The sequence below is a fragment of the Hemiscyllium ocellatum genome, chromosome 3 (assembly GCF_020745735.1).
Source record: "Hemiscyllium ocellatum isolate sHemOce1 chromosome 3, sHemOce1.pat.X.cur, whole genome shotgun sequence".
Lineage (NCBI taxonomy): Eukaryota > Metazoa > Chordata > Chondrichthyes > Orectolobiformes > Hemiscylliidae > Hemiscyllium > Hemiscyllium ocellatum.
Genome location: NC_083403.1, coordinates 48,800,533 through 48,823,968, shown reverse-complemented (window position 1 = coordinate 48,823,968; position 23,436 = coordinate 48,800,533). Strand labels below are relative to the sequence as shown.

At 40.9% G+C, this 23,436-nt stretch overlaps 1 protein-coding gene across 2 annotated transcripts in view; it reads left to right on the top strand.

The window, feature by feature from the left end:
- aldh8a1 (aldehyde dehydrogenase 8 family, member A1) overlaps window positions 1-22,396 on the top strand; it is a 44,183-nt gene extending 21,787 nt beyond the window's left edge. The window contains exons 2-7 of one of the 2 annotated variants that reach the window (XM_060857006.1): window positions 2,689-2,836; window positions 5,197-5,352; window positions 13,231-13,380; window positions 13,849-14,105; window positions 20,087-20,248; window positions 21,434-22,396. In XM_060857006.1, the coding sequence (XP_060712989.1) occupies window positions 2,689-2,836; window positions 5,197-5,352; window positions 13,231-13,380; window positions 13,849-14,105; window positions 20,087-20,248; window positions 21,434-21,886 (1,326 nt within the window). In that variant the 3' untranslated portion in view covers window positions 21,887-22,396. The remainder of the gene's footprint in view (window positions 1-2,688; window positions 2,837-5,196; window positions 5,353-13,230; window positions 13,381-13,848; window positions 14,106-20,086; window positions 20,249-21,433) is intronic. The other variant, XM_060857013.1, reaches the window with a different exon arrangement.
- Window positions 22,397-23,436: the final 1,040 nt, after the last annotated feature.

Here is a 23,436-nt window from a genome sequence, read left to right as displayed (position 1 = left end):
TGGTACAACTGAGTGTCATGCTAGACCATTTCAGAGGGCAGTTAAGAGTCAACCACATTGCTGTGGGTTTGGAGTCACATGTAGACCAGACTAGGCAAGGTCTATTATGGTCCTACTGTTCACTAAAGTACATTAATGAACCAGATAGGTTTCTCCCATGGAGGTGGTGGAGGAATCAAACATCAAGTGAGTGCTGGAGATCAAACGGGCAGGAGCTGTGTTTGAGATTTTAACCCCCCCCCCCCCCATCCTTTTTTGGACCAAAACAGTTCTGGACCTGTTTTGATTTTACTCCCATAAATTAATTTTTGCTTTGTGTCGCAGAGGGGATTTCGCTTTCTCAAGATATCTGAGTAAATATATTGCGTGCTTCTAGGAATCAACCAGAAAGCGCAGCACTGGTTTTGGTTTCCTGGCTTATCGAGCTTTCATGCAATTCCTTGATTCCTGAAGGTGGCAGAGTGACACTACCATTGACTGTGATTTAGGGTACAACTGCCAAAGGAGTAAAGGAGAATTGAATGGTAATAGCATTATAGATTTTGCTGTCGTTAATAACCTTGTATTTTCAATCAAGTAGGAATTGTTGTCAATTATATATCCTTACACGTTGGCTTCTTTGCTTGCTATCCTGGAAATATGAAACCACTCTGAAGAATTAAATAACTCTGGTGTGTTTGAACCAACCCAGGCAAAGAAATGATTTCCAAACACATTTAACCTGGACCAAAAAAAAGACCTAAAAGTCAGATACAGATGAAAATCTAAAACGTAACTAGAAAACTTTGGTAAGACTCAGGTAGTATCTATGACCAAATTGGAGTCAGTTGATTTTTCAATTATAAAGGCTTCCAAACATATAATTAAATGAAGGTCTGTTAAGTTTAAAACGAGCTTCAATCAAGTGTAGACTTGAACAAATCCCAGTTTTGTGTTTGAATTGAATGACATTGCCCTTCCTTGACCAGTAAGTTGAGAAAACTTAATTCAACAGTTACGTATTAAAATAAATTAGGGCATGTTAATTTAATTTAATTAGAGTTCTGAGTTGTCACCTTTTGATCTTGAGCAATGATGGACAAAATCGCAGTACTATGCAAGCTTGCATTCTTAGGGGAGATTGCCATTTTGTAAATCATGTAACTTTTCTTTATTCCTTCATGGCATTTGGGAAGTGCTGGAAAGCTTGACAGTGATTTGCCTATCCCTAATTGCCCTTGAGGAGGCACCTACTTGGGCTGCAATTAGTTTTCCAGTTGGAAATAAGTGATCTTGGTGACTTGAACAAATAGTGCAACCATGAAACACATCACACATCTGCACTTGTGTTTTACTTACACCTATACCTTGAAATAATGCCGAACGCACAAAGACAAATACAGCTGTGATGTTTAGTAACACTGGATGTGCTTTGCCTATACATGAAGCTGGCTATAGGTCTGTTTGCAACATTAGTGTAACATTTTCCCAACTTCCCAACTTCTTCTTTTGGAATAGTGGGTCTCTCCCTGGAAATTACTGGCTGGGTGTAGCCTGCTTGTGAGGCGTGTTCTCTTCTTCAATGACTTTCTCCAGCACTTGCGTAAACTATCAGAGGACCTACACAATGAATAAAGCTGAAATCTGCAAAGTTAAAAGAAAGGTTTAGAGTGGATGTCAGTGGAAACCTTATTTTCCGAAGGAGGAAGAGAATTGCCCAGAGTTCAGTGTCTACAGGAAAGTGTACATTTTGAAATCAAAAGATCAACTTTCAGCAATGGTCTGATAGTCTGGTTTCAGAAATAAAATCAATATTAAATTATCAGGTGATGTGAAAATGTTGCCAATAATGTAAAATGTGGATGAAAACTTTAGGAATCAGCAAATGTTCAGTTCAAGAATTGAATGCCGAACACAGCAGAGAGCCTGACTCCAAACAACCTTTAGCTCCGGAAGGTGAACTCTTTAGTCATTCAATCTCTCCTGTCTTCCATTTAGAGTGGTGCTGGAAATGCATAGCAGGTCAGGCAGCATCCAAGGAGCAGGAAAACCTACGTTTCGGGCAAAAGCCCTGATGAAGAGCTTTTGCCCGAAACATTGATTTTCCTGTTCCTCGGATGCTGCCTGACCTGCTGTGCTTTTCCAGCACCACTCTAATCTAGACTCTGGTCTCCAGCAGCTGCAGTCATCACTTTTGCCTCTCCTGTTTTCCACCCTATTTCTTTTTCCCCGTGTCCCACTTACCCCTTGCGCAAACCCCATTTCTGTATATTTCTAACTTTTGCCAGTTGTGATGAAAGATCTTTGACCTGAGTAATGAACTCTGTTTCTCCAGCCTATAGATGCTGCCTGACCTGCTGTGTACTTCCTGCATTTTCTGTATGTCTTTCAGATTTCCAGCACGTGCCATGTTTAAATTGGGTTTACCTGTTTCACAAGTAGATGTTGTGCAACTCATGTACTGCCATGTCTCAGTGAAATAGGCACACTCGTGAGTTTCCAAAGTATCAAAATAGTGTATTTTTCATTAATTGATTATGCACCAAACATTGTTCAGAAAAACAGAATTGTGTTGATCCAGGTGCAGTCAAACGGAATAAAGCCATGGACTAATTGAAGATTGTGAAAATAACTTCACGCCTGTGGAAGAAATGGAAAGCATTTGAAATATTGTGACCTGTTGTTGTTTTAAACTTTCTTTGTCTGAAGGTGGATGCTGCTGTCAAAGCTGCCAAAGATGCCTTCCCTGCATGGTCAGCGAAAAGTCCTTTGCAACGATCCCAGGTACTACATAAACTGGCAGACCTGATAGAGGCCCATCTGGAGGAATTTGCTCAAGCAGAATCGAAAGACCAAGGTAATGATTGTTTCTGTGAGTGTATTGGAAGTGTTGGAGATGTGGCTGGGACCTATCCCATTGCATCTATACAATCACAGTTGAGCTGATTGGTTACTGTGCTCAGAAGATCATTTGATGGCACCATGAGCTTGCCTCTGAAAATGGAAAGTTCTTGCAAAAACACTGCTGCTTGCCTTGCACCCTTCAATGTGTATGCAACCTGAGCACTATTTGATTGTTTGAATTCTGATACTATTCAAGCCAAGAATATAAAAAAAAATTGAATGAGAGCACAGTGATTCCATCATTGGCCACCCTTGGTTTCGTAGCATTCAATAACTATAGCTGTGCCTCACCAATGTGCCAGCAACCTGAATTTCAAAATGTTCAACTGACTTTGGCTCCTATTCCTTTTTTGGAAGAGAGAGTTGCAGATTTCTGGAACCCTTCTGTGTGAAGAAGTAACTGCTGTCTTTGTTGCTGAATGCCCTAGCTCTGTTTATAAATATCGTACCCTTGTCCAGGAATCTCCAATGTGAGGAAATAGTTTCTCTTGATTTACCCTATCAACTCCTTTCATCATCTTAAACATCTCTAATGAATGACACTGTAACATTATAAAGTCAAGGGAGTGCAGCATAAATGTATTCACCCCGACAGGGTAAAAACTGAGAGGTTGTCTGTCAGTGTTGAGGAATCTAGAACATGAAGGGTACACAATCTCAGAATCATGGATCATTTGGTTAGGAGTGAGTTGAGAAATTTCTTCACTCAGAATGTTGTGAATCAGACACACTTTCCATACCCTGTTTTTCATGGAGATCAAAAATCATTCTTTCACAAATATATTCAACACTGGAGAATTCACAATCCTGGAGGGTGGAGCATTCTAAGGATTCACAACCACCTAACTAATCCCATCCCATTTTTCAACACCTGGCTCATAGCCTCGTATGCTTTGGCATTGTAAGTGCACATCTAAATAATTCTTAAATATTATGAGGGTTTCTGCCACTACCATCCCTACAGACAGTGAATTCCTCTGACTGGTACAATACAAATACTTGCCACTGCTCCTGGGTGTGCTGATGGCAAGAGGAGCTGCCAGTTTTTGATTGGTTAGCTGCTGTAAGCGCATATGACAACTGTCGCTGGGATCCTGAAGACCTAATGGTGGCCACTTAAGTGCCTGAAGGCCCCCACCAGTTCTCTGGCTGGTGTACAACATCCCCATCGAGCTGATTAAATCCGGCCCTCGGATCAGGGAGTTTGGATCATGGGTTGATTTCAGGACCACTAATTGGGGAAGGGGAGTGACATGAGTCAGTTGGGAAATAGGGACAGGACAGAGTAGGAGACTTGGAGGAATGGTTGGGAGATCACAACTGAGAAATTGAGGATCAAGAAATCCAACTGGGGAGAACATCAGATTTGTGGCACCGGGTTTAAAGGACAGAGTTTGGGACTAGGGGCCACAGTGATTATGGTAAATATTTATGTCTTTGACTTACACAATGGTTAGAGTTGGCAGATGTAGGGTAGAGGCATGAACAGGCTGTAGGTACCTTTTTTGCAGATGCCAGTAGCCCAGGACCTTTTTCTACTGAAGGATGTTTTCCAGTTTCAAATGGGCTTAAAGAGCATGGACTTATTTATATTCCGAAGCCTAAAACCAGCTAAATGTCTAAAAACCAAATGTCAATGAGCCCAATTTGATGGCTAGGGTGTTTTAATTGATTTACTTCTGGTTTTGGAAAACATTTCCTGAGATGATGAGGTGGATTGAGAGGGATCTGTGATAATAGTTGCCCCTGTATTCCATGAGATCTAACCTTGCTAATCAGTCTCCCATGGGGAACCTTGTCGAAAGCCTTACTGAAGTCCATATAGATCACATCTACTGCTCAGCCCTCATCAATCTTCTTTGTTACTTCTTCAAAAAACTCAATCAATGTAAATAGTATTGTAACTGTATTTCAAGACAGATGCCTCAACAAGAACCCAGTAGTTGTGGTATATTTTAGAAATGTCCGAGGATTGTACTCTTCCCAATCCCTCCTTTCCCAATCAGTAAGGAGCTAGCTGCCTGTCTCTCTTTGACAGATGCTTGTTGATTTAAAAAGTAAACATGTGATTTTTTTTTCTTTAAATAACCAATGTTCTGACAGACTGTCAATGGGGTCCCCAACATGCTCACATTCCATTAATGGAACAAATTGTGTATGAGTAGAGTAGTCAAGTTTTGGATATTTCCAGTGTGTCATGTTAACCAATATAGGGACAGATTTGGACAGATTTCCTCACTGTGAATATGGTTTCATAAACAGATCCAATTAAATAATTTCACAAGTACTATTTTTTATCTTTTCAAATTTTAGGAAAAACAATAACTGCAGCCCGAAGCATGGAAATACCTCGAGCAGTTTATAATTTCCGTTTCTTTGCCTCAATTATCCTGCACTATACAACCGAATGTGCAGAGATGGACCATATGGGATGCACAAACTTCACCACACGGACTCCGGTGGGAGTAGGTGAGGCAACAATTGTCAATATTGAAGGTTTATGATAGGGTTGTCAAACCTTTCAAATTGAGGGGGCTACACTTCAAAAGGTCAACTTTGGCACAATAATATGATTTCGGTAAAAAGAGCCACAAATAAATTGCTGATTTAAATAAATGTATAACCAATAAACATAGCCATTATTAGTGCCAAGCAGTGAGCTAAACAATAAAATCTTTAATTGTATTTTAGCTAAGAAGCAGAGCTAGTGAAGGACAGACTAGGCCACAGGTCCTGGTCACCAGGGAAGTGAGGGAGACTGGGGCTGATCTAAGAAGTTGGGTCTAACTAACATTGACCTTAATTCATCTCTGGTAATGTACACTCTTTGCTGGCCTGAGTAAAATTCACATGAAAGTGTGAGTTAGAACTGGGTTACCTTTCAGTCTTGGCTTTCCTCCTCTTCCAGCCTGCTTTGTGGTTACATTTCTGTGGATGGAGAAGAGGTGGATGTCTGACGAGCTCACACTCAGTGTCAGGGTTTATTGACTGTCTCCCTTTCCCACTTGCAGGTACATGCTAACATACTTTCCATTCTCCCTCCCTACTACTGTCCTCACACACTCCCAAAATTGTCTAAACCTTCCCACACACACGTACACGTTGCACATCCCTTCTTCCTGTCCTATGTTCCCACACTTCTCTCTGTCCCTCCCACATACATGTGCAGTTCACCCCTCCATCCCACCCACCCATTTTCTCTGACTCTAATCCTCTCATTCAAATACACACACGTACACACAGGCTAGGGCATTCTGCTGCACCATCTTGAGCACCTCCGCCAGGATGCTAATCCTTGTGCAGGAAAGTGCGTTTTCTTCCCTGCCTCCCTTGCTCCTCAACTCAGAGCTTGTTACTCTGCACCCCCTAGCTGCCATCTCATTCTTTCCAGGTTGTCCTTTCCCTACCTGCCCAACCTGGCCACTGGTGTACAGGCCTCAGGCAGTGAAGCTCCTCATATTTCCACAGCTCATTACCCTTCTAATCAGCATCTGTTTCTCCCTCACTTTTATGGCTAGAGGTTTACTGTGAATCTATCAGCAGCAAATGCAGGAGAGTAAGGGTGTCTAATTGGAGCCGATCTCCTTGCAGAGTCTCCCAGTTATCTTCCTGTGTTCTCAATATCAAGGCGAGTAAATCGGACCTTCTGGTAGCCACAGGATGGTCCACAAGCCTCCTGTTGAACAGTCCTGGTTTATAATCTTCTTTCCTATTATTATAAACAAATAAAAATGTATTTTTGTGGAAATATATTCAAGTATTTTGTACAACGATGTGATGAAGAAAATGAACTTTACAAGATATACTGTTATTTACAAGAACATTTTAATATAACCTTCAAGACCTTGTAAAGCGAGAGTCATAACAGAGCCTGGTTAACAATCTTCATCCCAACACAAAGATTAATGAAAGTATTAAAAGGGAATCTAATGTGTAAGTGCAGTGAGAAGAATGACATACTGTTTTGAGCATGGTTTTGCATTTGAGAAAGACAGGAACTGGCCCTTCCCCTATGATAACAGGATTATAGAATCATACAGTATAGAACAGACCTTTTTACCCATCAGATCTATTTCATTTCATCTCATGTTTTCTTGTTACTTTTATGGGAATTTGTCAATTTAACTGAACTGTTCACAAACTGAAGGATGGCACAATGGCCAACCAGAAGGTCACACCAGAAGGCAGTGGGTGGGTGACATTGATGCCCTTGTTAAGCCCTAGTGGTGGGAACATGTAACTGTGGGTTTCTGCTGCTCCCATTTTGACAGGCCCTTTGACAAATGAGATTCTTCTCCTAAGCGGATGCTGACTAAAGACAAAGCAAGTGGTAATTTGTAGGCGTTTATGAAATAATTGCTGTTTTCTGAAATAACTCCACAGAGGCTGGTATCTGATGACCAAGTCACCCTTTATTTAAATGTGGAGAGTCCTTGACACTGATCCAGCTCCCTCCTGAAGAAGGGCTTATGCCCGAAACATCGATTCTCCTGCTCCTTGGATGCTGCCTGACCTGCTGCACTTTTCCAGCAACACATTTCTCAACTCTGATCTCCAGCATCTGCAGTTCTCACCTTCCCCCAGCTCCCTCAGAGCCAGCTCTCAGAGTGAGCAGAATATCGGACATTACTGTCCTTTTTTTTGACACTCCCTTTTTTCTTTTTTTTTATTACCCCCCCAAACTACCGCTTAACTGCGTTAGTGCTTTTTTTTTCTCCAGCACCCATGGTGTGTGTGTGCAGGTGTGAGACACAGTGAGAGACACAAGGTGCACAAATCTTTATTCAAATTTCCACCACCAGGAAGAAAGGAAACACCCGAGTGGCCAGTGACAAGCAGTGCCCTTCACATCAAAGGGCAATGCTGTGTGATCAAACAGTGAAGGGGAGGGCAGGGACTAAATCAAAATAGAGTTGGAGGGGGAAATGATGCACTCCACTCCCTGCGGCACCCACCTCTCCCTAAACAACTCCAGGGTTGGTGACATTCCTGCTCTTATCTGCCAGCCAGGGCTCCCTGACTGGACCAGATTAACAGCCCGATCGGAGCTCGTATCCTATGAGGCTCACCTGGCTGACCTTGTTATGATCCATACACTTTGGATCATGCAGAACTGAGAGTAACCCATTCCTCACTACTGCACACACATGCTCATCAGTGATTGTAATGCAATGGCTATTCTCACTAAAACAGCTCCACCTCTGCTTTTGTACTCCAGCCAGGAGCTAAATAAAAATGGAGTTTAATTTCCTGGTGTACATGGGCTTAAACTCTGCAACCGAAGGCAATCGGAGCTGTCATGAACAGGCTGCCAGCATTCACTGTGCAGGTCATGAAGAATGGGATGTTGGTGAGGTGCTTTCTTCATGGTTTCATCATGCAGCACAGAACAAGCACAATTTCAGAGGAGAAATATCATTCTAGCTGTGAAAACAAAGATCAAAAATCGCATGTAGGCACACAGAGTGAAGTACTATTTAATGGCAATTAATATGTAATTAGCCATTATCCTCACTGTGCTAGTGGGCGGCACGGTGGCACAGTGGTTAGCACTGCTGCCTCACAGCACCTGAGACCCGGGTTCAATTCCCGACTCAGGCGACTGACTGTGTGGAGTTTGCACGTTCTCCCCGTGTCTGCGTGGGTTTCCTCCGGGTGCTCCGGTTTCCTCCCACAGTCCAAAGATGTGCGGGTCAGGTGAATTGGCCATGCTAAATTGCCCGTAGTGTTAGGTAAGGGGTAAATGTAGGGGTATGGGTGGGTTGCGCTTCGGCGGGTCGGTGTGGACTTGTTGGGCCGAAGGGCCTGTTTCCACACTGTAAGTCTAATCTAATCTAATCTATCCAGTGCAGTGCGTAGTATTAGATAGTGATTCAGAGAGATTTGGAATTATGGTACTTTCCTACCTTCTTCCTTAGACAAGAATGACATATAGTAAAAAAAAAGCCAAATAAACTTTTTGAACATCAGCATGAGACACAACTGCTTCACATAGCTTTACAAGATTCCTTTAATTGTTATTTTACCCCAGAATTGAGTATTAAATGCTGAGACCTCATATCAAGATATTTGGGGTAGAAGATGACAACCCAATCACATAGCCTTTCCTACAACCCATCACACAGCCTTCCATATAATTCAACATACAGCCTTTTACACATCCCAGTTATGCAATCCACCACATAGCTCTGCACACAGTTCAATACACAGCCTATTACACATCCCAATTATACAATCCATAACATAGATGAGCATACAATCCATGACATAGTCTATTACACAATCCATGACACAGCTCATCGCACAGCCTATTGCACAATCTAATGGATGGATAATTACACAGAAGCCATTACATATCCTATTGCACTGTTCATTACACAACCCACCACATAGCTTTTTATGCCTAGTAGTTAAACAGTCCGTCACATCGTCCATTATGCAGCATATTGCACAACCTTCATGCAACCCATTACCCAGCCCATCACACAAACACACATCTGTTTTCCTGTTCCTGTGTATTTGAGTGAGGCTTTTTGTTTGTTCATACACTGGATCTGAGTATTACTGGGCAGGTCCATTCTTATTGGCTATTGTTAATTGCTGAAGAAAGTGTTGGTGAGCTGCCTTCTTGAACCAACACCAGCATCTCCAATTCTTGAACCATGACAGTCATGTATTGTAGATACACCCACACTGCCATGAGGGAGGGAATTCCAGGATTTTGACCCAGTTGATATGCAGTATTTCCAGGTCAAAGATAGTAAGTAGCTTGGAGGAGACCTTGCAGATGTTCCCATGTATCTGCCACCCATATCCTTTTCGATAATAATGGTTGTGGATATGAAGGGTGCTGTCTAAGGATCTTTGATGTGGAGTTGTAGTGCATCTTGTAGATGGTCAACACTACTGCCCCTGTACCTTCGGGAGCAGTGAATATTGATGGTGATGATGGGGTGCCTATCAAGTAGGCTGCTTTGCCTTGATGGTGTTAAGCTTCTTGACTGTCATTGGATCTGCAATCACCAAGTCAAATGGGGAGTATTCCATCACATTCCTGACTTTTGCTTCGATCCTTGTTTGTTGTTTTAATAGAGTCATTTCCAGATGAGCTTTAGAATCACAGTCTATTACACAATCCATCACAAAACCAATGACAGAACTCTTTACACAGCTCATTACATGATCTATTAATACACAGCTCATCACATAGCCCATTACTCAATCCATCATACAAATCATCACACATTCCATTATTTGTTCATTACACAACTCAAAAACAATCTATTGAACAGTCCTGTCATATAGAGTCAGAGAGTCGGACAGCACAGAAACAGGCCCTTCGAGCCAACTTGTCCATGCCAACCAGGCTTCCTAAACTGAACTAGTCCCATTAAACTGGTTTTGGCCCCTCTCCCTCTAAACCTTTCCTATCCATGTACCTGTCCAAATGTCTCTTAAATTTTGTAATTGTATCACTTCATCTGACAGTTCATTCCACATACGCACCACCCTCTGTGTGAAAAGTTGTCACTCAGTTCCCTTTTAAATCTTTCCCCTTGCACTTTAAACCTATGCCCTCTAGTTTTGGACTCCCCTACTCTTGAGAAAAGACCTTGGCAATTCACCTTATCTATATCCCTCATGGTTTTATAAACCACTATAAGGTTAACCCTCAACTTCCTGTGCTCCAGGGAGAAAAGGCTCAAACCTGTTCTGCCTCTCCTTATAACTCAAACTTTCCAGTCTCGATAACATCCTTGTAAATCTTTTGATTTGATTTGATTTATTATCAAGATAAAGTAAAAGATATTGTCTTACATGCTTTACAGGCAGATTGCACTATCCAAGTGCATCAGGGTAACAGAACAGAGTAGAGTGGTGCTGGAAAAACACAGCAGTTCAGGCAGCATCCGAGGAGCAGGAAAATCGATGTTTCGGGCAAAAGCCCTTCATCAGGAATACAGGCAGAGTGCCTGAAGGGTGGAGAGATAAATGAGAGGGGCTTCCTCTCATTTATCTCTCCACCCTTCAGGCACTCTGCCTGTATTCCTGATGAAGGGCTTTTGCCCGAAACATCGATTTTCCTGCTCCTCGGATGCTGCCTGAACTGCTGTGTTTTTCCAGCATCACTCTACTCCAGAATCTGGTTTCCAGCACCTGCAGTCATTGTTTTTACCTAACAGAACAGAGTGTAGGATATAATATTACAGCTGCCAAGAAGGCGCAGAGATAGATCAACCTTAACCTTAAAGAGGCCCATTCAGAAGTCTGATAACAGCAGAGAAGAAGCTGTTCTTGAATCTGTTCGTATGTGTATACAAACTTTTATATCTCTTGCCTGATGAAAGAGAGTGGAAGAGAGTATACCCGAGGTGGAAGGGGTCTTTGATTATATTGTTGCTTTCCCAATGCAGCAGAAAGTATAGATGAAGTCAATGGATGCACTCTTTCCAGTTTAATTATATCCCTCCTGTAGCGATGTGACTAGATTTGTACACAGTACTCCAAATGTGGCCTTACCAGTGTCTTGTATAGCTGTGACATGATGTTCCAACTCCTATACTCAATGCTCTGAATGTAGAAGGGAAGAGTGCCAAACCCTCTGCTTCACTACTCTGTCTAGTTGTGAAACCACTACTGCACCCCTCAGCCTCACTCCTAGATCCCCTTGCACAGCCATGACACCATCCATGGCTCAGCCATCACATGGCTCATTACACAGTCCATTGTACATCCTACCACACCGCCCATTACGTGGTACACCCAGGTTTTATCCCTATTACCAATATTGTGGACGAATCTTCAAATATGTTCTGAAATTCCATAAAATTTAGATATATCACATGTATTAATCTGTAAAGTTAGTGATTTATTTGAAACATTTAGATAAATTAGTCAAGCATGAAGTTCCTTCTGAACATGTATTTTCATTAGTGGCTTGTCCACATCCTTTGCAAGTCCTCCTGCTGTCTCACTTTATTTTCCTCTGCTTAATATTGACAAACGATGGAGAACAAATCAGATGCAAAGGACTGAGAGTCCAGGAAGAAAAACTGTCTTCATTTCTCATCACTGATAACTAAAGCAGCATAGAGAAGTAGTCTCCAGATTTTTAGGAGGATATGGTTTAACAGGAATATGTCAACATTGTTGATTTTTTTCCTTTTCACACAGTCTTTCCCAGGTTAATTTACAAATCACATGTCTGTCCAAGGCTCCAATTAAATATCTTATTTGACACAAAGGGTGTGCTTAACCTGGATCCAAGTGAAAATGTGGTATTGATGTATATTGATATTGTTCCTTGGCATTTTTGTTTTTCAGGTAAAAGACTAGGGAGGTATAGGACAGAGCTGTTGGAATTGAATCTATTTGGACAGTAACTTCAGCTTTATGGAGATAATAGCAAAGTCATTTACTTTGTGTAGGGGTCTGTGGGAGATGACATATCATCACTGAAACTGAATTATGGAATTGTTTCAGGCAACTCATTAACATTGATGTTGAATAGTGCTTGAGCAGATGTAGATCCTTCAGGCAATCCAGCAAAAAAGAGTTAGGTGACAGTTTCCACATTGTGTTCATATTTACACATTATTGATTAATACAAGGGATTTGTTCTAAGGCCTACTGAATATGTTGTTGAACACCTGATATGATTAACAACATCAACATAATCTAAGATTTAAGGCTAGACTGTCCACAAATGGCAGTAGGTGCTGGTTCAGTTGTTAGTTTTAAATCTGAGAAAAATAATACTTTGTTAAGTAAAGCTATTAATGATATGGATCAAAGGCAGGTATGTGGAGTTAGGCCACAGATCCCACCTTGATCTCACTGAATGGTGAAAAAGGCTCGATGGGCTGAATGGCCTACTCCTGTTCTCCTAGCTCCTGTCAATAGCACAATTCTGGGAATCATGAACTTGTAAGGATGTGGTATGGAAGGTCCAGAAATGAGCAGATTGGTTTTGAAGACTGCTGTATGAAGTTGTACACAGCAGCTGTTCCCTTTCCAGTCTCAAGAAAGCCATTGTAGAAAGTATAGAATGAAAATAATTCTGCCAAAAAGGAACAAACATCACAATGGAAGTTATTCTAAGGTGCCTCTGTAGCTCCCTTAGTAACTATATAGTAAACAGAAGAAAGCGGACAGTGAGACTGAGTTTACTAAATAATGAGTCATGGGTAATTTAGGAAAGGAGGAAAAGGATTGTATATGAACAATTGTGCATGTGTTTGATATATGTGCTGTAGCTTTGGCAGGGACATATTTTCTTTCTTGTTGCCAGTCGTAGTTCCACATAATGTGGAGTGACTAATGCAAATTTCTTACTTTGTCTTTTAGCTGGCCTTATCAGTCCTTGGAATTTACCACTGTATCTCTTGACCTGGAAGATAGCTCCAGCCATTGCCACAGGCAACACTGTGGTTGCCAAGCCCAGTGAAATGACATCAGTCACTGCTTGGATGATGTGCAAGCTCTTGGATGAAGCAGGTATAATGATGTCAACTGACAGATGCAGTACCTATGGAGGGAAAAACAGAATTAATGTTTCGAGACCAAAATATGATTTCTTCAATGTGATAGATACAAAATGTATTTTTTTAGAATTTTCTTTCAACACTTTTTTATGAAGAACAATTTACTCCATTCATGCATTCAAGCGTTTGCTCATTCCTTGTACAAGTTACATTTTGCACCTGCTGTCGTCAGAATTGCTGACTTTCAGTCTTTTGTGTTTGTCAGAAGCTCATAGAATTTTGGTGAACATGATGATGTTGGGAATTGTTCCTGCTTTTGTAAAGTTTATCTTGATATTGCTTTCATGAAAGTGCTGGTCATCATCATTTGGATATAATTTCCCATATTCAAATATCAAGCATCATTATCTTTGCAATGTTTCAAACTAAATCATTCTATAATTTATTGCAATTTAGAAATGATTTCTTACTTATCTCCTAGGTGTTCCACCTGGAGTTGTGAACATCGTGTTTGGGACTGGCCCACAGGCTGGGGAGGCAATTGTCTCTCACCCTGATGTGCCACTAATCTCCTTCACTGGGAGCACAGTCACTGCTCAGCATATCCAAGAGAAGAGTGCTCCATTCTGTAAGAAGCTCTCTCTGGAGCTGGGAGGGAAAAACCCAGCCATCATCTTTGATGATGCAAACCTTGATGAATGCATTCCAACCACCGTGCGATCCAGCTTTACTAACCAGGTAGGAGATTTGTTGGAATTCAGGTACTAATTTGTCCCCTAAGCAAACAGTGGTTTAAGGTTAAACATTTGTGAAAGCTCTTGTTCTGAATGAGTTCAGACCATCCCAAGATTTTCCTTTACTCAGGGAAGTTTAACTCTGCTTTTCATTTGTCATAGGGCTGTAGAGTTATATAGCTCAGAAACTTCCAATTCATCCATGCCGACTAGATATCCTAAATTAATCTACTCCCATTTGCTAGCATTCGGCCCATATCCCTCTAAATCTTTCCTTTTCATGTACCTATCCAGATTCCTTTTAATGTTGTAATTGTACCAGCCTCCACCGCTTCCTCTGGCAGCTCATTTCATACATGCACCACTCTCTGCATGAAAAGTTGTCCCTTTGGTTCCTTTTAAATCTTTCCCCTTCCACCTTAAACCTTCTAGTTCTGGACCACCAGAAGACTTTGTCTATTTACCCTATCCATGCCTCTCATGAGTTTATAAATCTCTCTTTTTGATTGAATTTGTTCTGAGGATATGAGCCACACTAGATTTATTGCATACCCACTCCTTTCTAGTTACACTGATTACAGAGTAGTCTATTCAGCTAATTCAGTGAGCATTAAAAGATAAACTATGGATTGAAATCTCTTTTAGGTCAGGTCATTTAAAAGTGAGAGGTGTTGTTTGTCTCAAGGACATTCATTAAACAATTAATGGTAATTTTCTTGGTGGTAATGCATAAATGACCATATGTAAAACAATCGCTTTAATAAGTTATCACAGTGGAAACTGAATTGACAACTTTGCATTGCTAGTTCAGTACCATTACCACTGGCCTATCCTCTCCAACATGTATAATACAAAAAGGGAAAACAGTCTGGGAGAATGATGCTCAAAACTATTCACTGTACAATAATGGGAAAGGGAAATAAACACCAGACACATGGACAGATGTGGTTTTGTTCCTTCTGGAACCTATAGTTATAGAAGACAGTGCACTATCTGCATCAAGGTCAAGAAAGGCAGTAAGTTTTTGACAAGACTTTGAGAGTTTGACAACAGAAAAGAGTTTGACAACATTTTCAGAGATTCATATGAACCCATCACATACCGACAAACTAATGTTATAAAGAGATAAGAGCCAGGAACTTTGCAAGAGTACTTGCTACCTGCACCAGGAAGATTAAAAAAAACACATAACTCAGTCTTTTCCTCACAGGGATACAAATATCAAATATGTTTTTGCTTAAATGAAGATATGAACGTACAAATGACCAAAAGACCAAATGTATAATTTAACAGCAAGAGAGTAGGCCGCCCATTCTCTCAAGCTCGCTCTGCCATTCATTATGATCATGGCTGATATGATTACTCCATATTCCTGCCAATAGTCAAAAACCTTTCACCTCTTTGCTTATTAAGAATTTATCCATTTCAGTCTTAAAAAAATTCAAAGTCTCTGCATCCACCTTTTGAGGAAGAGTTCCAAAGACGCTCAGTCTTTTGTGAGGAACTGTTTCTCTTTATCTCTGCTTTAACGGGGAACTCCTCATTTTAAACTGTGACTTTTAAGTCTTGATTCTTGCACAAGTGGAAACATCCTTTCCATATCCGCCCTTTTAAGACTCCTCAGGATCTTGCTTGTTTTAAGACAGGTGCCAATATTAGCGATGGACACCCACTTCTTTCCCTCAAACTGAACATAAAATTCAATCATATTAAGATCACTGTTTCTTCGGAGTGTCTTCACTATGAGGTAATTTATTCATCCTGCCTCATTGCATAATCCTAGTTTTAGTATAGCCAGCTCTCTGCTTGGCTTCAGAATCTGTTGTTCACAGAAACTATCCTGAAAAAACATTCTGTGAATTTTTCACCTAGCTACCTTTTCCCATCTGACCTTTCCAGTCCATATGTAGAATAAATTCCTTTAAGATTATTGCTGTATCTTTCTGACAAGCTCCCACTATTTCTTCCTATCTACTCCATCCTACCATGTGGTGTCTGTCAAAAATAAACATCAAGGTTTACATAGTCTAATCACGAGGACAACAAAGATCTCAACAAAGATTGTCTTTAGTCAGCACTGAGTATCTTTTAAAATAATGTTTGTGTTTTTAAAAGATCTCAGGAATCCTTGTTTACTTCTAGATCTACTCCTGCTGATTTTCTTTAAGATATGTGTAGATTTGGTTGACTTTTTGAAAGTGAATGGCTTTTTTAAGAGATGGCTTCACTCTTTCGACAGAGCAAGTTACACTGACAGGGCTGGCTGAACCACAAACTCCTGCAGGACTCATTTTACCTTTCCATGAAATTGTAAAAAGGGTGCTATCAGCTCAACCACCCATGAAACACCTCTTCCTCCTTCTCAACATGTGATTATGGTAGAATGAGAGCTCCTCTAATAGTTGGGTAGGAACTTGTATTACACAGTGTTCTATTAAAGAAAAACAGCAGTGAACATTAGTGGGGGCCTGCCATCATTTTGTATCATTCATTGGTTGGCTTGGAGGTGGAAGTCAGCTCCACTCAACATCCAGGTGCCAGACACAGAGGTACAGTAGGCTCACAAGAGCAAAGACAATAATGACTGCTGGCTTCATCCAATTCTCCAGTGTGAGTCACCGCCTTTAGAAGAAAATTTAAGAGGAAATGAAGGGCAACAGCAATTATCATCACCAATCTGCCAGGAGGCCAGAATGAGTTGCCTTAGAGGTTCTAAAGCTGAAGTGGCTGCAGAGAAAAGATGGTGAGGACATGGAGGGATTTGAACACAGGATCATCTTGAACACAAGGGTGGATAAAGAAACTCAGGGCATGTTTTTTACAGAATGTACATCTTCGAAAGAAAGTATGTTGCTACTGTTTTTAAAGTTTTTCGAAAAACATATTGGTGCTGCATTTGACTTAAAATAGACTCTTAAAGTAGTTAAATGCTTTGCTTTTTTTTTGCCTATCAGTTTTGTTGAATGTTTTGGAGGGATTTTCACGAGGTGAGCTAGCAAGGTCTTTCACTGTATATTACCAAACTCACCTCATTAACTCGCTACCCAGCCCTACAGTACCTTCTTACCTGATTCTGTCCATAAGACCATGAGATAAAGGAGCAGAATGAGGCCATTCAGCCCATCGAGTCTGCTTGACCATTCGATCATGACTGATAAGTTTCTCAAATCCATACTCCTGCGTTCTCTCCATAATCCTTGATTCTCTTCTAATCAAAAACCTATCTATCTCTGCCTTAAATACACTTAATGACTAGGCCTCCACAGCCTTCTGAGTCAATGAGCTCCACAGGTTAACCACCCTCTGACTGAAATTCCTCATTGCAGTTGTAAAGGGTCATCCCTTCACCATGAAGCTGTGCCTTTGGATCCTAGTCTCTCCTACTGGAATCATTTTCTCCATATCCACTCTATCCAGGTCTCTCAGTATTCTGAAAATTTCAATGAAATCTCCCCTCACTCTTCGAAACTCTACTGAGTACAGACCCAGAGTCCTCGACACTCCTCATATGACAGCATCTTCATTCCCAGGATGATTATAGTAAATCTCTTCTGGACAGCCTCTAATGCCAGCATTAGTCATGGGTCCCAAAACTACTTCCAATTTTCCAATTGCCGTCTGACTAGACCCTTATATAGCCTCAGCAGTATAGCCCTGCTCTTGTGTTCCAGCCCTCCTGAAATGAAAGCTAACTTTGCATTTGCCTTTCTTGACCCTGCATCTTAACCTTAAGAGAATCTTGAACTAGGACTCCCAAATCCATTTATGCTTCTGACTTCCGAAGCCTCTCCCCATTTAGAAAGGAGTATAAGTCTCTATTCTTCCCACCAAAGTGTGTAACCTCACTCTTTCCCACATAGTAATCCATCTTCCACTTCCTTTTCCTAACCTGCCTAAGTCTCTGCTTCCTCATTACTACCTGGCCTTCCACGTTTCTTTGTGTCATCTGCAAACTTAGCAACAATGCTAATTTTCTCCATCCAGATTATTAATGTATAACACGAATAGTTGTGGTCCCAGCACTGACCCCTACAGAACTCCACTAGTCACTGGGTGTCTTCCTGAAAAAGACTCCTTTACCCCGACACTCTGCCTTCTACTAGTTAGCCAATCCTCTATCCTGACCTGCTGTGCTTTTCCAGCACCACTCTAATCCTCTATCCATGCCAACACCTTGCCCCTAACAGTATGGGCTCATATCTTCCTGTGCAGCACCATGTCAAAAGCTTTCTGGAAATCCATTGGCTCTCCTTTGACTAAATTGCTCATTACTTCCTCAAAGAATTCTAACAGATTTGTAAGGCATGCCTATCCCTTGAGAAGACTTTGCTGATTAAGCCTTATTTTACCACGCTTTTGTGTAATCTCAAACTTAATAATGAACTCTAAAATCCTAACCATGACCGAGGTCAGGATAACTGGTCTATAAGGTTAGGAAGATTCGTATTAATAAGATGAGATGAACCAAGCAGTTAATAAGGTAATTAAAATGCAATAATCATTCTTAATAGGCAACTTGCCACTGCCTAATGAGAATCTCAATGTATGAAACATTGTTAAAAGGTGCAGCAAGTTGATCGTGATATTAAAATAGGACATGGTGGACTTGTTGCAATATTCTGTCACATTTCTCTCCATGGTCCATGTCATTCAGCTCCCTGCACAATTCCACCGATATGTGTTAATTATTCATGTTACTCCTATAGTATCGAAGTGAAAGAAAATAATGAAAATAACCTAAAAAATCATATTTCCTCACTTTGGATGTCCAACCAGTTGTAACATTATTGAGTAGGAAACTTGCCTGGTTTATTCACTCCTGTCAGTAAAGATTCAGCAGGGTTCAGACATCTGCCCTCTCCTATAATTCTACAACTACCCAGATCCTGGGTTATTTTCTGTGCTTAATAAACCCTCTAGATTCTAGGAATCATTACAGTATAGAAAGAGGATTTTCGGCCCATCGTATCCATAATAGCCTTCCTGTGAGTTTCCATTATTAAAGAGCGAGCAGGCCCGGAACCACTGCCGCTGTGTGAGATGAAGAAATCAGGCTTTTACAGGGTTTTTTTGGAGCCCTGGAGATGATGGACTGGCTTCACTGGAGAGTGAAATCTGCAGGACGGAAATATAAAGGTGACAACACATGAACCTTCCATGCCTGTGTAAGGAGTGCAGATACTACCTGAGGGACGTTTCCATGGTTTCTCTGAGCTTGTTGCCATCCTGCTAGCATTGGGAAATGGTGGGAAGTGGGACAGACACCATGCTCAGGCCCAATAACCTTCACATGTATTCACACACAGCAGGTAGGGATAACTTGTCACTAATAGTCCCAGTGAGGGTGGATTATAAAGGCAAATATAAATTGGTGCATTCATTTTAAAAGGGAACACTGCTTTGCACCAGCTTATTGGACCAGCCATTTTGTTTCTGTTGTCAGGAGATTCCAAATTGGCTTCCAGTGTTCTGTCCTCCAGGAAGGTCGATTCAGCTCCTCTCTCAATGCGATGCCACCAGAGAGCCACTGGAGATGAGCAAACCCAAATAAGACAGTCAAGACAAGTTTAAACTGGAGCCAGATGATTTATGATTGCATTTTCTCCGCATCTTTAGTTGTGGAGCTCTATGTGCAATTTAGTCCCCTGTGCATTTCCTCCGCCTTCAGATATTTAGATATTTAATTGGTATTAATTATTCTAAATACCTAACATTGCCAATGTAAGCAATATAACTTAATGACTGATTATCTCTGATCATACTGTACCAGTCCACTGTGATTCTGTACCACCTCATGAAGTGTTTCTATAGTGACATGAATTAATTTGCACCTGACCTCCTCTCAAAATGATCATGATTAAAGCCAAGCTGTGCTTTATGCACATTTCAGCTAATTAAAGTTAATCTGTTTCTCTCTTCTTTGCCTCCCTCGTTCTCTCCCTACAGTAGAGTGTAGCTGAATGATTATTTTCTCCTTTTTGACAGGGTGAAGTCTGCCTGTGTACAAGCAGAATTTTTGTACAAAAGAACATTTATGCTGAGTTTCTGGAGAAGTTTGTCAAGAGTGCCAGGAAATGGAAGGTTGGCATTCCGTCTGACCCAACTGCCAACATGGGTGCTCTCATTAGCAAAGAACATCTCGAAAAGGTTTGTAAACATTCTCGTATGCTGGGGTTTCCATCAAATAGAAATTTACCTTTAAAAAAAATTGAAGAATTTAGTTTCCTACTTTTGATTATCCCTTTGATGTTCAACAAAAGCACATTTAATGTGCTTTGGATTTAAACTGATTTTATTTGTTAAAAACAAGTGCCTCCTGAATTTACTGGAGCCTTCCAGCTGACTTCCTGTCCAGCTGTTGGAGTGCAGCAGAATCCTTGGAAAGGTCCCTGACCTGGATCCTGCATTTCTTAGGTGTTTGCAGATTGTTTTTTTCTCAGTGGAAGCATTCAAACAAGGTAATTGCATTGGGTGGATGAAGGCATTGTGCTTCCCAACCAAGAGCCAATCAGTTCAAAAGTCTAGGAATCAAGGGATTGCTCAGCTGGTTGGCAGGTTGCTAGGGGGACAGTTAGCTAGACAGCTAGAGGGTGGTTTGTTTCCTGTTAAAGTTGAGGTGGACTTGGGGCATACTTTGCTCTAAGTAAAATCACAGCATGAGCCATGTTTTGGTATCCCCTGCATAACTGAGAGAAGATGTAAAATGGAAGATGGTTAGCAGTAGAAGACAAACAGTAGAGATAATGTACTTGAACTAAGAGGAACTATTTAATATTGTCCCTCAAAGATCAGTGCTTGGGGTTCAGCTTTCATGAGAAGGCTTCTGGCTTAGTAGGTAGCATCCTGTTTCTGAGGCAGAAGCTCTGGCTTTAAGTTCAGCTTTACTCAAACCAGGCTCCATTATTGGTACTAAACTCATAACAAATCTTTTCTTAAATGTCTCCACTCAGTTGAACCTGACACCACTGTAACCTTTACTCTAGCTCTGTCCTCCTCCCTCCCTCCACTCCACCTTTGGTGACAAAGCCTTCAGATATTTCCACCACATACACAGGACCTCTTTCGCTGAACCCTTCTGGTTTGTCATCTCTCTGTCCCTTCAGAAGCTTCCTGGAAATGTACTTCTTTGACCATGTCTTCAGTCTCTTCTACTAAAAATATAAATACGCAGCAAGTACTCTTGTTTTTGTGAAATACTGACAGAACATTTTACTGTGGTGAAGGCACAGTATGCTTGCAATTTAAACAGTAGGTTTCACAAGATGAATTGTATATCAATATTGAAATGAGTCCTTTCGACAATAATAATCAATTAATTGTTTCTGTGAACAGGTAAAGGGCTATGTCAATCTAGCCAAAAATGAAGGAGCTAAAATCCTCTGTGGTGAAGGAATTGATTCCCTGGACATTCCTGACAAAAACAAAACGGGCTATTTTTTATTGCCCACAGTAATCACAGACATAAAGGACAGTTCACGCTGTATGCAAGAGGAAATCTTTGGTCCAGTGACCTGCATAGTTCCCTTTGAAACTGAGGAGGAGGTTGTTCGACGAGCAAATAATGTGAAGTATGGCTTGGCTTCTACCGTGTGGTCACGTGATGTGGGCCGGATACACCGGGTTGCCAAGAAGCTTCATACCGGAATGGTATGGACCAATTGCTGGCTTATTCGTGACCTGAATTTGCCATTTGGTGGCATGAAAGCTTCCGGAGTTGGCAGGGAAGGGGGTAAAGACTCGTTTGAGTTTTTCACAGAGGTCAAAACTATTACAATAAAACACTGACTCTCCACACACAGTGAGTGACACATTAAAAAATAAAAAATATTGTTTTGAATGTCAAAAGATTGGATCATGTTCTTTAAATTCTATCTATCAATTATAAATACATAAAACAATGTGCTATCCAATGTCTTTAATGATGGTAACATACCTCACCCCAGGCAATGGGCAGAGATATGTCACAGATTCGGTGTGTGGAGCACACAGATACGTTTAGTTATATCAAAATTACAAGAGGTGTAACCCTTCAAGAAAATAAGCTGACAACTACTTGCCCTCTGTGCCACCTGAAGGAGACAGAAAGATAGACATAGGTCAGGAGTACAAATGCCTTGAGACAGAAGTTCCTTACTAGTAGTAATACTTTATCACAGTGATGTATCGTGATTGTTCAGGAACAAATAGAGCCTTCTCATCATGTTGTACTTGATCTGCAGTATTGTTCATATATTGTGACAGAAGCAATGCCTTAAGAATATATTAAATTGTTTATCTGCTGAACACATAAGTAAACTGAATACATTAATTATAAAATGTAAGTTTGAAAACTAAAATAAATTACGAATTAAAGTCTCCTGACTCTTTTTATTTGAAGGGCCAGTCAGTTATCTGAATACAGTGACATACTGGTTCAGCACTTCCTTCTTTGCTAATATGAAAGCTGACTTGATAAAGTTTGTCTCCTTGCTGGCAATGGAATACTAAACGATGTTGTACATTGCTTTGCTGTACGCCTTGCCCCCAGAAATTAATCTGTTCTGGCAGGGATGACACACCATTCATTTACATTAGTCATTGGCATCTACGAGCTGCACTGCAATGACTTACCAACATCCCTTTGACAACACCTTCCGAGCCCGTGACCTTTCCTACTTAAATACCAAGCACAATGGCTGCACCACCAACTGCAAGTTTCTTTCCAAATCACGTACCTTTCTGACAGAACCATATCGCCGTTCCTTCACTGTCACTGGGTCAAAATCCTGGGACTCCCTCCCTAATAGCACTATTAGTGAACTGCAGGATTGCAGCACTTCAAGAAGACAACTCAGCACCATCTTCTTGAGCAATGAATGTTCACCCAGTTAGTGATGCCGCTCGCTAGTAAACAAACAGAAGAAATGAGTTCCAAGGAAGAATCACATTGGTCTGAAGACTGTGCTCCTCACTCCACAGATGCTGCCAGATCCTGAGCTTCTCCAGCTTTTCTGATTTCCAGCATCCCCAGTTATTTATTTTAAAAATAAATTCTGTCTTGAAGGTTGGAGTTTCCTTCCACTGATGAAGGAGTGCCCCGACTAATGGCCAAGGATTAGAAAGTCTGGGTTTTCTGATTGGTGTTATTTAAATACAAGTGAACGCCCATTTGCTTATAGGTGTTACCACTTTTATTCAGTGACACTGATCAGAAAATTGAAGATTCAGTGTGAGTCTAATTCTTTTCCTTTCCATATGGCATGAAAAGCAAATTGTCACTATGCAAATGAAAACACGTAATTTGAAATTAATGGCAGTTTGGTTGTATCTTCAGTCTTCAATCTCTTTAATGTCAA